The sequence below is a fragment of the Melospiza melodia genome, unplaced genomic scaffold (genome assembly GCF_035770615.1).
Source record: "Melospiza melodia melodia isolate bMelMel2 unplaced genomic scaffold, bMelMel2.pri scaffold_32, whole genome shotgun sequence".
In the NCBI taxonomy this organism is placed as follows: Eukaryota; Metazoa; Chordata; class Aves; order Passeriformes; family Passerellidae; genus Melospiza; species Melospiza melodia.
In genome coordinates this window covers 5,317,489-5,330,123 of record NW_026948638.1, presented here as the reverse complement: position 1 = coordinate 5,330,123, position 12,635 = coordinate 5,317,489, and the positions used below count along the sequence as shown (strand labels likewise).

General features: G+C 58.1%; 1 protein-coding gene across 1 annotated transcript in view; it reads left to right on the top strand.

Moving 5' to 3' along the window:
* LOC134434110 (serine/threonine-protein kinase pim-1-like) overlaps nucleotides 1-12,068 on the top strand; it is a 63,903-nt gene extending 51,835 nt beyond the window's left edge. Inside the window, exons 2-7 of the mRNA XM_063182804.1 lie at nucleotides 9,315-9,407; nucleotides 9,531-9,581; nucleotides 9,786-10,152; nucleotides 10,767-10,943; nucleotides 11,178-11,730; nucleotides 12,048-12,068. Coding sequence (XP_063038874.1) covers nucleotides 9,315-9,407; nucleotides 9,531-9,581; nucleotides 9,786-10,152; nucleotides 10,767-10,943; nucleotides 11,178-11,284 — 795 coding nt within the window. The 3' untranslated portion in view covers nucleotides 11,285-11,730; nucleotides 12,048-12,068. The remainder of the gene's footprint in view (nucleotides 1-9,314; nucleotides 9,408-9,530; nucleotides 9,582-9,785; nucleotides 10,153-10,766; nucleotides 10,944-11,177; nucleotides 11,731-12,047) is intronic.
* Nucleotides 12,069-12,635: the final 567 nt, after the last annotated feature.

Here is a 12,635-nt window from a genome sequence, read left to right as displayed (position 1 = left end):
GCTCAGCGCTGCAGAGTTCCCGTGTTTGGGCAGACGGAGGGGCTGTCCCCGGGGCGCGCGGGGCTCGAACGTGGGGCTCGTGGGGCAAGCGGGAAACGGACACGGGGACGAACGGCCCCGGTGCTTCAGTTGCAGCGGCGACAGCGGCGGCAGCGGCGTCATCACCAGCAGCAGCGGCGAGAGCAGCAAACAGATAGTTTTGAATACTCCTTCTCTCTTTCTTCCTCTTTCTCTTTTTCTTTATTTTTCTCTCCCTTTGCCACTGTCGCGCACCATTCTCGCGGCGTCCGTTTCCCGGCGTCCCTCCCCTCTCCCCGCCTCCCTCCCCCCTGCAGGGCGGGGCCATGCCCCCGGCCCGCCCCCGGCCCCGGGCGGGGCTGCCCCGTGCCCAGCCCCGGCCGTCCCACCGCGGTCTCGCCTCCGCCCGGCTCTGGCCGTACTGGCGGTGGCGCTGCTGGGCGGGCACCAGTGCCTGGTGCGGGGGCGGCATCGCCGCCTTTCGGCTCCGCCTGGCCCCAGCCCGGCCCCGGACCCGACGCAGGGTCCAGTCCCGACCCCGGCCCCGGCCCCGGCCCCGGCCCGGTGCCGGGCTCCTCCCGGGGCCCGCGGAGGACACGCGGCGCGGCCGCTCCCGCCGCCTCCGCTGCGGCTTCCCTGGCCCGAGCTCCGCCGCTCGGCAGCGCGGCCGCCGGCCCCGAGCCTCCCGTGCCGCGTTCCCGGGAGCGAACGCCGGGGCATGGCCGGCCCGGGGCGGGTGAGGGGCGCTCGGGGGCCGTTGCTGGCCCCGGGCCGAGCGCTGACAGCCGCGTCCCGCCCGCAGGGACGGCGCAGGAGGCCCTGCAGGAGCGGTACCGGCTGGGATCGCTGCAGGGGCGCGGCGGCTTCGGCAGCGTCTTCGCGGCCACGCGGCTCTCGGACGGCGCCCCGGTGAGCGGCGGGGCCGGCGGCGGACGCAGGAGGAGGGGATGCAGGCGGAGGAGGAGGGCGGAGGGCGGAGGATGGGGCTCGCAGTGCGGGCGGCGAGCTCACCCCGCTGCTGCCCTTGGCTTGCAGGTGGCTATCAAAAGGGTGCCACGGAACCGCGTCCGGCACAGGGGCGAGCTGGTGAGTGAGCGGGGCCAGCAGCCGAGGCTGCCGGCCGGGGATGAGCCGGGGCCCGGCACGGTGGGAGCCGCCAGGACGCCCCGAGGGAGAGCGGGTGTGGGGCCAGCGCAGGGCGCAGAGCATCCCGGGCTGGCTGAGGGCTTCCCCAGGCCTGGCACGGCATCGGCCCCACTGACGGCATCGTGCTCCTCCCGCAGCCCGACGGCACCAGCGCACCCCTGTAGATAGTGCTGCTGGCCAAGGTGTCCACTGGCTTCCCCGGTGTGGTCCAGCTGCTGGAGTGGCTCAAGCTCCCCAACTACATCGTCATGGAGCGGCCAGAGCAGTGTCAGGACCTGCAGCGTTTCATTCGGGCATGGCGGTTCCTGCCCGAGGAGGAGGCGCGGGAGCTGTTCCGCCAGGTGCTGGAGGCCGGGCGGCACTGCACCAGCTGCGGGGTCCTGCACCGCGACATCAAACCAGGGAATATCCTGGTTGACCTGGACACCAGCCAGGCAAACTCATGACTTTGGCTGTGGCACCTACCTGCAAGACACAGTTTACACTCACTTTGCAGGTGAGCCCACGCAGGGCTGTGCTCCCGCTGCTGACATCTCATGGCCCAACATCTCCCAGCCCAAGCTGGCTGTGGCAGCGGGGATTCTCCCTTTTGCTGCCAGTCAGGGGACTGAGTCTTCAGCTGAGTTGCTTTACAGCGGGGCTGGGTGGGCAGCGATCTTCCAGCCCTGCTGGCAGCCTTTGCCAGCCACTCTGCCCAGGACTGGAGCAGCCAGCCCAACCAAAACCCCCGTGGGTGAGGATAACAGAGAGGCGGGGGCGAGAACCAAAGATGGCCTCTGGATGAACCTTCCAAGCAAAGGTTATCTTTGTATCTGCTCCCTAATGAAATATGCATGGTCATTAGCCCTGTGATAGATGTACCCACTCATTAGTGAAACATGTCTTGACCTTTTTGTATTTAGAAGCCAGACAAGGCCATAAAATCTGTCATCTGGCCTTGTTTGGGGCTGTATGGTCTAAGTCAGCTCCCTTGGATCCCCCTTGAGCCCTGGCCAGGCTTTGGGAGGGACCCAAGAGGAGGATGAAAGCAGATGTTGCCACACTAGCAGTGCTGTCAGTTTGTTCCTTCAGCACTGTCAGAGCTGGGCCCTCTCCCAGTGGGGTTGGAGCCTCTCCTGGGGCTGGAGGCACCTGCAGGAATTCCCAGTGCCCAGGAGTGGCTCTGCAGCCCTTGGCTGTGACAGCTTCCCCAGCTGCTGTGTGGGTCTGGGGGATGGTAAAGGCTGAGGGTAAATGCTGCTGGATCTTTCTTAATCACTGCAGGCAATCTGTGGTGGGGATGGTTGGGTGCATTGCTGAGCTGCTCCTGTTGTGATTCTTTGCTGCTCTGAACTGCAGGAAATGACACTGATTCCTTCAGTTGGAGTCTGTGTCTTTGGTGCTGACCCTGCCCACTGGTAAAACAAAACTGGCCCAGTCTGGCCAGATGCCAACAAAATGTCACTTGTTCAGTGTAAATGTGAGGAATCAGTGCCATCAGAAATTCCCGGCTGGGAAGCCCTTCCCTGGAGTTCCCTGGCTCTGGAGTGGGCTGAGGTCGGAGCCCCGCGTGAGCAGTGGGGCAGTCGGGTAAAAGAAGCTGCACCCCTGGATGTCTTCAAATGCATCCAAAAATTGCACATGGAAAAGGAAAAGACCTTGTGGGTTTGGGCAGACGAGGGTGAATTTTATTAACAGCACCAACAGAAGGAAAAACTGTTGTTGAAATACTCGCACACAGAGTGACAAAAGGTTCAAATCTTGAGCTCAGGTTCATTTGTGCAAGTTAAATAATAATAGCAATAATATAATAGTAATAATAATAATAGTAATAATAGTAATAATAATAATAATAATAATAACAATGATTGATTTTAATAGTTATATATAAGACAGTAATTTATATTTTTATCTATGTAATTAAAATTGACCCAGTGAAATATGGCTGACAATTATAATATGTCAGCTTTAGCTGCTCACTGTGACACTGAATACCCCACAGAAAAGGTCTGGCCAAGACCCAAATGGCAGTGGTAAGCTTTGTGAGATTGTATGCAAGGAATAAAGGAGGAAGGGATGAAATTGGCTATTTTTATAGGATTTGCTGATGCTGTGATGTGGAATGCTTTGTCTGTTACTGTGAAAAATGCAGTGATTAAGACTGCTGGGTTTTTCATATCCCAGACAATCCACAAGCTGCAGGACTGGTTGAACAGGTGAAGGAAGGGGTTGTTAAAAAAGCAGTTGAAAAAATGAGGAGATGGGAACCTGTCCCAGATTTGCTCCATGCCCTTAACAATGGCCCATGGGGAAATGGAAACCCCCTGCATGGCTGCACCCAATTTACATTAATGAGCTAAATCAATTATTAGAATAAATAATAAGTGATGCTGTTAAGATATCAAGTAGCACATGCTGTGAGCTCCAACAAACACAAATGGGGCTCTGCAGAACCTCAGGGCCTTGGATTATCTGCTTGCTGGCCAGGGAGGAACCTGGGCTATTCCAGGACAGGAATGTGGCAGGAATGTCTATCAGTGCTCGGTTTGAGGTCCAACAACCAGGAATCACCTCGACAGAAAGATCAGGAGAACAGTGGCAGAAGGAAGAAAATTCTTCCTGGTGGGATTGGCTCCCAAATTAGAGGCTGCTGTGAAATAAATTTGCGGCAGTCACTGTGGTCAATGCAGTGTGAGCACTTGGTGTGTTATGATTTAAAGTTAGAGTTGTTGTGACACCTTGTGCTGGAAATGGAGTACTGAGACTTGTCTAAAGAGAGATACAGTCTCAAGAAAAAAAACAGAGGCATTTGATAAACAACAGAGAATAGCAACGAATTAGGCATGTTTTAAAAGGAATGCAAATTATAGCTCTGAGTAATGAACTTGAACAGCACTTAATTGAAGAACAAGAGGCAATGCCTTTATACCTAATACCTAAATCTAAAGTGTGTTATTGAAATTGTTCTGAAGGTTGCACTTCATCTGTAGGTCAAAGCGCTGATTGAAGCACTGAGGCCTCACCAGGCCCTGACCGGGGCCTGAACAACGGGCCCTGAGGCAAAGCTGAGCTCCAGATGAACCTTCCATGCAAAGGTTATATTTGTATCTGCTCATTAATGAATTTATCTTAATGAATTTATATTTATATTGCTAATAATATTAGCAATGTGATCTCAGTATGTGTTCATGGGTGAAATGTGGATTTATCTTTCCGTATTTAAAAATCAGACAAGGCCCCATCTGGCTTTGTTTGGGGCTGAAGGATCAAAGTCACCTCCCTTGGTTCCTCCTGGGCTCTGGCCAGGCTTTGGGAGGGACCCAAGAGGAGGATGAAAGCAGATGTTGCCACACTAGCAGTGCTGTCAGTTTGTTCCTTCAGCACTGTCAGAGCTGGGCCCTCTCCCAGTGGGGTTGGAGCCTCTCCTGGGGCTGGAGGCACCTGCAGGAATTCCCAGTGCCCAGGAGTGGCTCTGCAGCCCTTGGCTGTGACAGCTTCCCCAGCTGCTGTGTGGGTCTGGGGGATGGTAAAGGCTGAGGGTAAATGCTGCTGGATCTTTCTTAATCACTGCAGGCAGTCTTTGGTGGGGATGGTTGGGTGCATTGCTGAGCTTCTGCTTTTGTAATTTTTTGCAGACATACATCATATAAATTACACAATTTCTTCAGCTGGAGTCTGTGTCTTTGGTGCTGACTCTGCCCACTGGCAAAACTGACCCTGTGGGGCTCCACAGAACCAAGGGGCCCTTGTGACACGGCTGTGCCTTGTGTAACCAGGGGACCATGGTGACCCTGTGGGACTCCATAGAACCAAGGGGCCATTGTGACACTGTGAGCCCTCATGGATCCATGGAGACCATTCTGACACTGTGGGGACTTGTGGGGACAGGCTCCATTGTTTTCCTCTCCCTGGCACTGCCCAGTTCAGCCTTTCCCTGCCCCAGCCCCAGCCCAACAGAGCAGCAGAGTCAGGTCTGGCCCGGCAGCAGGAACTGGAGGCCCTGGAGGTCAGGGACAGCCACTCTGTGTCTGGAGTGCTCAGCAGATGCTCAGCTCGGGCAGCTCCTGCAGCTCCAGGGCCAGCCCTGCTGCCCAGCACAGCGCAGAGTTGGCCCCAGGGCTCCTCAGGCAGCTCCTGCTGGCCCAGGGACAGGGCAGCCTCTTGCCAGGGCTCCTCTGCACCCCCACGGGATCCTGCTCTGCTCCTGGCCCATGCCAGCTGCCCCCAGAGCCCTTCCCAGGGGAACACGTCTGCGCTGGCCCGAGCAGCCACTGCTGCAGCCCCTGCCCTGCTCCCCAGAGCCTGAGCTGGGGCTGCTGCTCTGCAGAGCACGGGGGCTGTGCTGCCTGGGGCCCTGGGTGCCTCTGCTGGGCTCTGCTGCTCAGCCTGGCACACAGAGGCAGCTGATGGTGCTCCCTGCACTGACCCCCTCCCACACAGGCTCTGCACGGCCATGGAGGGGCTCAGAGGTGCCTGCCTTGTTCCAGGGCTGCCAGAGGGGCTCGGGGCTGCCCTGCATCCTCCTGGGGGAGCTCCCTGAGGGTCAGAGGAGTCAGTGCCCAGACCCCTTTCCCTGTGCCTGCTGTGTCCCTGGGCTGCAGAGCTCTCCTGGCTCACAGCAGACATTCAGTCCCTGATGTCAGGGTGACCCCACCCTGGCCAGGCCTGTGCCCATTGAGCTCCACTCCCTGCTGGTCCCTGGCACACACACTGTCCCTGCCAATACTAACCAATAAGTGACCCTAAGGCATGGGGACTGGGGGACAGACATTTAGGACAGCATATGGGGCAAGGCTTGGGGTGCTGACCCCCGGCTGCTGGCTAATCACTCGACATCCTGGAGCAAAGCTTCTAGATGGAGAGGATGGGATGCTGAGTGATTGACAGAGAGCCAGGCTGGGGATTTGGGGATTCCCTCAGCAAGGGAAAGGGATTACACAGGTAAAGGGAGGGGGGTACCATCTGGGATGAACCATTTGGGAAAAAGACGGGGATTCAAAAACAAAACTATTGCAAAGTATTACAAAGTATAAAAACACACTACGAGACACCACCCAGATCTGGTGTTTGCTGCCCAAGCGCCCAGATCTGGAACTTTCCCAGGGCTGGCACAGCCCAAGTCCAGCAATTTGCTGGCACAGAAAGCCAGAATCTGGCAATTTCCTGATGCCAATACAGGTGCCCAGACCTGGTGTTAGCTGCCACTGCCAGTGCTCAGATCTGGATATTTCCCTGTTCTGGCAGAGCCAAGTCCAGCAATTTTTTGGCAAAGAAAGCCAAAACCTTGCAAATACCTGGTGCTGGCCCCACCCAGATCTGGTGTTTGCTGGCACTGCCAGTGCTCAGATCCAGCAGTTTCCCAGTGGCAGCACAGCCCAAGTCCAGCAGTTTGCTGGCACAGAAAGACAAAACCTTGCAATTTTCTGGTGATAGCACTGGAAGCACCCAGACCTGCGGTTAGCTGGCACCGCCAGTGTCCAGATCTGGCAATTTCCTGGTGCTGGCACAACCCAAATGCAGCAATTTTCTGGCAAAGAAAGCCAAAACCCGGCACTGCCCAGATCTGGTGTGTTGGGGTTGGTTTAAAAGAAGAGGGAGACCTCGGCTTAAGGCCCTGGGAAAACCCTCTTTAGTTGGGGTCAGCAGGAGCACCCGCCCATGATCCTCTTACTCATATGCAATTGTTACTAGAAAGTTCTGAGTTCTCTTTGCTACCATTTGTTACTTTATACTGCAAAAACTGTAATATTCTTAATCCTTCCTTCCTCTTGGATCCTTCCCTCAGATCCCACCTTAACCCCTCCCCATAAATAAATGTATAAATATTCCTGCTAGACCCTGGACCCAGGCCTTTTTCTGCTTCTCTCTCTGTACTGTGTACGCTGTCCTGTTTGTTGTGTTTGCCTTCAGTAAAGTTCTGTTTCCAGACAACGAGATGAAAGGAGTCGCTGTCTGTAAAGTTGCCAGAGCTGGTTCTCAGGGAAACCACTGCTCAACAGTGCAGACGAGGACCAGAAGGTTTCACTGGTGTTTGCTGGCACTGCCAGTGCCCAGATCTGGAAATTTCCCTATTCTGACACAGCCCAAGTGCAGCAATTTGCTGGCACAGAAATCTAAAACCTTTCACCTTTCTGCTACTGGGCCTGGCACTGCCCACATGTTGTGTTTCCTGCACAGGAACCCAGATTTGGAAATTTCCCGATGCCAGCAGAGCCCAAATCTGGCAGATTTCTGTCACTGGCAATGACACCACCCAGATCAGGTGTTTGCTGGCATTGCCAGCGCCCAGATCTGAAAACTTCCGGGTGCTGGCACAGCCCAAGCCCAGTGATTTGCTGGCACAGAAAGCCAAAGTTTGGAAATCTTCAGGTTCTGGCTCCAGCACCATCCAGCTCTGGTGTTTGCTGGGACCGCCAGTGCCCAGAATTGGAAATTTCCCGATGCCTTCACAGCCAAGGTCCAGCAATTTGATTTTAGCCACCTTAGGAAGAGAAGTTCCTCGGACTGTGACTTTCCTTTTTCTTGGAACTGTTTAAACCTGCTCTGGACTGAAAACCCAGACAAACACTGGCAGCAGCTCACACCTGTGGCCCCCCGAGCTCTGGGATGCTGCATTCCAGAACCAGAGGGACTTAGAAGAGACCGAGTGAGCCAACTAGAACCCACAAAAAGGACTTTCTGAATTTGCCATCTCTTCAGCACTGTCCAAGGTTTTATTTAATATTATTCATTTTTCATGCTTGTGAATACTTTACTCGTTAAAAAAACTGGGGTTTTTTTCACTTTTCTCAAGGGAAGTCTTTTCCTGAACTAGTAGGGGGAGGGGCCGCTTGAACTTGCTTTCTAGACAGACCCCTTCAGGAGGTTTCCTCCCCAAATTTGCCCTAAGCCAGCACAAACAGTCACAATGAAAATTTCACCAGTGGCATAATTTCCTGGTGGCAAATCTTGTGACAGAAGCTTGACCTTGTTCTCCATGAGAGATTTTTGGGAAGAGCAGACAGGAGAAGACTCCTGGAAAACTGAAAAAGCTTTCCAGATGTGAAATAAAAGAAACAATCCAAGGTGTTTTCCTCTATTTATTTCTATGCTCCCCTTTTCTATGTTGCATCCCAGTAATTACAGATGCACCTCACCTCTAGGATCGATGACTTAGTGATTTTTAGACACACTAAAATACCATGAGCCACACACAATTTTCCTTCCCCTGTTTTTACTGGAAAGCAACACTGGAGATGTAAGTGCAGTGCTCGGGTCGGGTAGGAATCCTACCCCAAGGGAAGGTGCCCCGACAGTGTTTGACCCTCAGCAAGGACAATGCACAGCAGCGAGCGAGGGGATCGAGGAGTGCAGGAGTCAGGGCTCTGCATGTGGGCTCAGCACTGCAAAGTTCCCGTGTTTGGGCAGACGGAGGGGCTGTCCCCGGGCGCGCGGGGCTCGAACGTGGGGCTCGTGGGGCGAGCGGGGAACGGACACGGGGACGAACGGCCCCGGTGCTTCAGTTGCAGCAGCGGCAGCAGCAGCGGCAGCAGCAGCGGCGAGAGCAGCAAAACAGATAATTTAAAACACGCTTTCCCCTATTTTTCTTTCTCTTTCTCTTTGTCCTATTATTTCTCTTTCTCTCCCTTTCCCGCTGTCGGGCACCATTCTCTCGGGGTCCCTTGCCCGGCGTCCCTCTCCTCTCCCCGCCTCCCTCTCCCCTGCCGGGCCGGGCCATGCCCCCGGCCCGCCCCCGGCCCCGGGCGGGGCTGCCCCGAGCCCGGTCCCGGCCGTCCCGCCGCGGTCTCGCCTCCGCCCGGCTCTGGCCGTACTGGCGGTGGCGCTGCTGGGCGGGCATCAGTGCCTGGTGCGGGGGCGGCATCGCCGCCCTTCGGCTCCGCCTGGCCCGAGCCCGGCCCCGGACCCGACGCAGGGTCCAGTCCCGGCCCCGGCCCCGGCTTCTCCCGGGGCCCGCGGAGCACACCCGCGGCGCGGCCGCTCCCGCCGCTTCCGCTGCGGCTTCCCCGGCCCGAGCTCCGGCGCTCGGCAGCGCGGCCTCCGGCCTCGAGCCGCCGGGGCCCGGGGCGGGTGGGGATGCCGGGCCCGGGGCGGGTGAGGGGCGCTCGGGGGCCGTTGCTGGCCCCGGGCCGAGCGCTGACAGCCGCGTCCCGCCCGCAGGGACGGCGCAGGAGGCCCTGCAGGAGCGGTACCGGCTGGGATCGCTGCTGGGGCGCGGCGGCTTCGGCAGCGTCTTCGCAGCCACGCGGCTCTCGGACGGCGCCCCGGTGAGCGGCGGGGCCGGCGGCGGGCGCAGGCGGAGGGGGCGGAGGAGGAGGGAGGAGGAGGAGAAGGTCGGGGCGCGGCGGGACGGGCGGCGAGCTCAGCCCGCTGCTCTCCCTCGCTCGCAGGTGGCCATCAAACGCGTGCCGAGGGATCGCATCCGGCACTGGGGCGAGCTGGTGAGTGAGCGGAGCCAGCGGCAGCAGCCGGGCCGTGCCGGGCGGCGAGGAGCCGGGGCCCGGCAGGGTGGGAGACGCCGTGAGCCCTGCGGGGAGAGTGGGCGTGGGTTGAGCGGGGCATGCAGAGCATCCCGGCCTGGCTGAGGGCTCCCAGAGCCCCGGCACGGCCTCGGCCCCACTGACGGCGTCGTGCTCCTCCCGCAGCCCGACGGCACCAGCGCACCCCTGGAGATCGTGCTGCTGGCCAAGGTGTCCTGTGGCTGTGGCGGTATCATTCAGCTCCTGGAGTGGCTTGAGCTCCCCGACAGCTTCCTGCTGGTGCTGGAGCGTCCGGAGCGGTGCCAGGAGCTCTCGGGTTTCCTGGCAGAGCGGGGGTTCCTGCCGGAGGAGGAGGCGCGGGGGCTGTTCCGCCAGGTGCTGGAGGCCGTGCGGCACTGCACCAGCTGCGGGGTCCTGCACCGGGACATCAAGCCCGAAAATGTCCTGGTCGACCTGGCCAGCGGGCAGCTGAAACTGATTGACTTTGGCTGTGGCGCCTTCCTCCAAGACACAGCCTACACCCAGTTTGCAGGTGAGGCCTCGCAGGGGGTGCTCCTGGGCATCTCGTGGCCCAGCCTGGGTGCAGCACTGGGGCTTCCGCCTATTGCAGCCGGGATGGGATTGATGCTGGAGCCGAGTTGATCTGGGTGGGGTGTGAGGGCGGCCAGCTCCCAGCCCTGCTGACAGCCTTCAGCACCCACTGTGCCCTGGGCTGGGGCTGGAGCTGGGGCAGCCAGCCCAACACAAACCCCCATGGGGCCAGCAGAGAGGGAGGCCTGACCATGTGCCCCGGATGGTTTGGTGTGCAGGCAAGGAAGGGCTGGACTGCTCCGCTCTCCTTGTTCGCCTTGGCTTATTAACATTTTTGGGGGCCATGCAGGTGGGGAGGAGAGTGGGTTTTCTCCACTACTGAGTGGGTTTTTCCTTTGTGTGTCATGGTTGGGCTTTCCCAGGGTTTCTGCTGCCCTCTTCCAGCACCAGTGGCTTCTTTTCCAGCCGCGAGTTTGTGCACAAGTCCCAGGTGCTGGCGAGAGGGCAGCGCTCACCCCGTGTGCCTCTGGGGCAGCTCCCACATGCCCAGGGATGCTGGGGCTGGGCTCTGGGAGCAGCAGCATCCCCCTGCTGAGCTGTGTCTGTGTTCCACAGGAACCCTGTCCTACAGCCCACCAGAGTGGATCCAGCACCAACGCTACCACGGCGAGGCAGCCACGATCTGGTCCCTGGGCCTCCTGCTGTGCCACCTGGTCATGGGGAAGCACCCGTTCAGGAGGGGCCAGGAGATCATCCGGGGGCGAATCTTGTTCCCACAACGGCTCTCTCAAGGTGGATCCTCATCTCTGGGCACGGGGGAAATACCAGTGCTGGGAGACAGCAGTGGGCTCATGGGCATCCCACTCTGGCAGCTGCTGAGGAGGTGGCACATGTCCTGCTCTCCTCCAAACAGAGCATCCATGGGGAAGTTTAGGCCCAGCTCTGGGCACAACCAGCATGACCTGGGCATGGAAACAGGGGGGCAACTTCTCCAACTGACTGGCGATTTCTGGTTTCTCTCCCCAGTGTGCCAAGATGTTATTAAGAGGTGTTTGTCCATGCAACCCTCGGACAGGCCATCCTTAGAAGAACTTTTCTGTCATCCTTGGGTGAAGGGTGTTTCCCTGCCCTAGAAGACTGAAGAAATCCACGTGCACAGTTGGATCCAGGGGCCTAGCAGGTACCAGCTCCATGCATCTCTTGGCAATCAGTGGCAAAGCAAACCAGGCTGGTTTTGTCCTGCCTGTAGCTCCGAGCAGGGGTCAGCAGAAGGGAACATGCAGCGCTTGGGCTGGAGCTGAGCTGGAGACCCGGTGTGACAAGCACTGGTGGCCACCATCCCCTGGTTTTGTTTGTATGGTTCATGGATGGCTGGGGCCCTGGGCAGAGCCCTGACAGCCTGGTCTGACCCCAGGGAAGGGAAAGGAGCCCCTGGAGAAGCTGTTCCAAGCAGGGCTGCTGCTGGAGACACCAAGGACAACCTCAAGGATGACAATCTCTTCTTGGCCTGGCCAGCTGAAGATGATGGACTTGGATTCTGGCACCTTCTTCAAAGCCAGGCTCCAGGTCCAATTTGCAGGTGAGTCTACAGGCAGGGGCTTGCTCCCAGATCTGGGCATGGCACAGCTGGGCACCAAAGGTTCCCCCTTTGCTGGGGCAGACGCAATGAATTCTTCAGTCAGCTGACCAGCTGCTTTTTGGCTCTGGGCAGCTGCCGAGGGCTGGATGTGCCATGGCTGGCTGCAGGCTGGGCACATGTGCTGCCCTCCTGCTCTGCTGCCAAAGGCAGCAGGGATGGGCAGCTCTGGGCACAGCCAGCAGGGCCTGGGCACCGCAGGCCTTGGCACAAGGGCACAGGAGCCCTCAGCTGATGGGCACTTTCTGCTTTCCTTGCAGCCGGGCTCTGCGGGTGCTGAGGCTGCTCTGGGCTCTGCCAGGGCTCTGCTGGGCTCAGTCCTGGGCCCAGCTGGGCTGGCTCTGCTCTCACATTGCTCTCACAGCTCTGCATCAGACGAGCCCATTGTGAGCACAGCGCCTGAGCTTTGTGCTTTGGTCGGTGAGTGAGACTCTGCTGCAGGCCCAGAGATTGCAGCTGGGGACAGACATCCAATTGGCAAGGACCCAAACTCTCCACAGTCCCAGCTGAATGCCTGGATCTGTACAGGATGTTTTGTCTGTCCCACTCTTCATTCCTTTTTGGTTGGAATTGTGCAACTGCACTTTCTTCCTCCTCTAGAAGTGCCACGAGTGGGCCAAGGCTGGCGAGTGGGCCGTGCTCCTGAGGCAGTGCAGTCTGGAGCTGGTGGATGGAGAATTGCCCTTCTGCACTTCCACACCAGAGCAAAAAGCTGTCAGTGGGACTTAGTGACTCTAAGAAATCCCTGACAGTTTCAAAAGGAATGTGCAGCTCATTCTCAGGGTGAGAAGGAAGGTCATCTTCTAAAGGATTTGGGCTTTGACAGAGTTTCCATTCCTAGTCCTGCT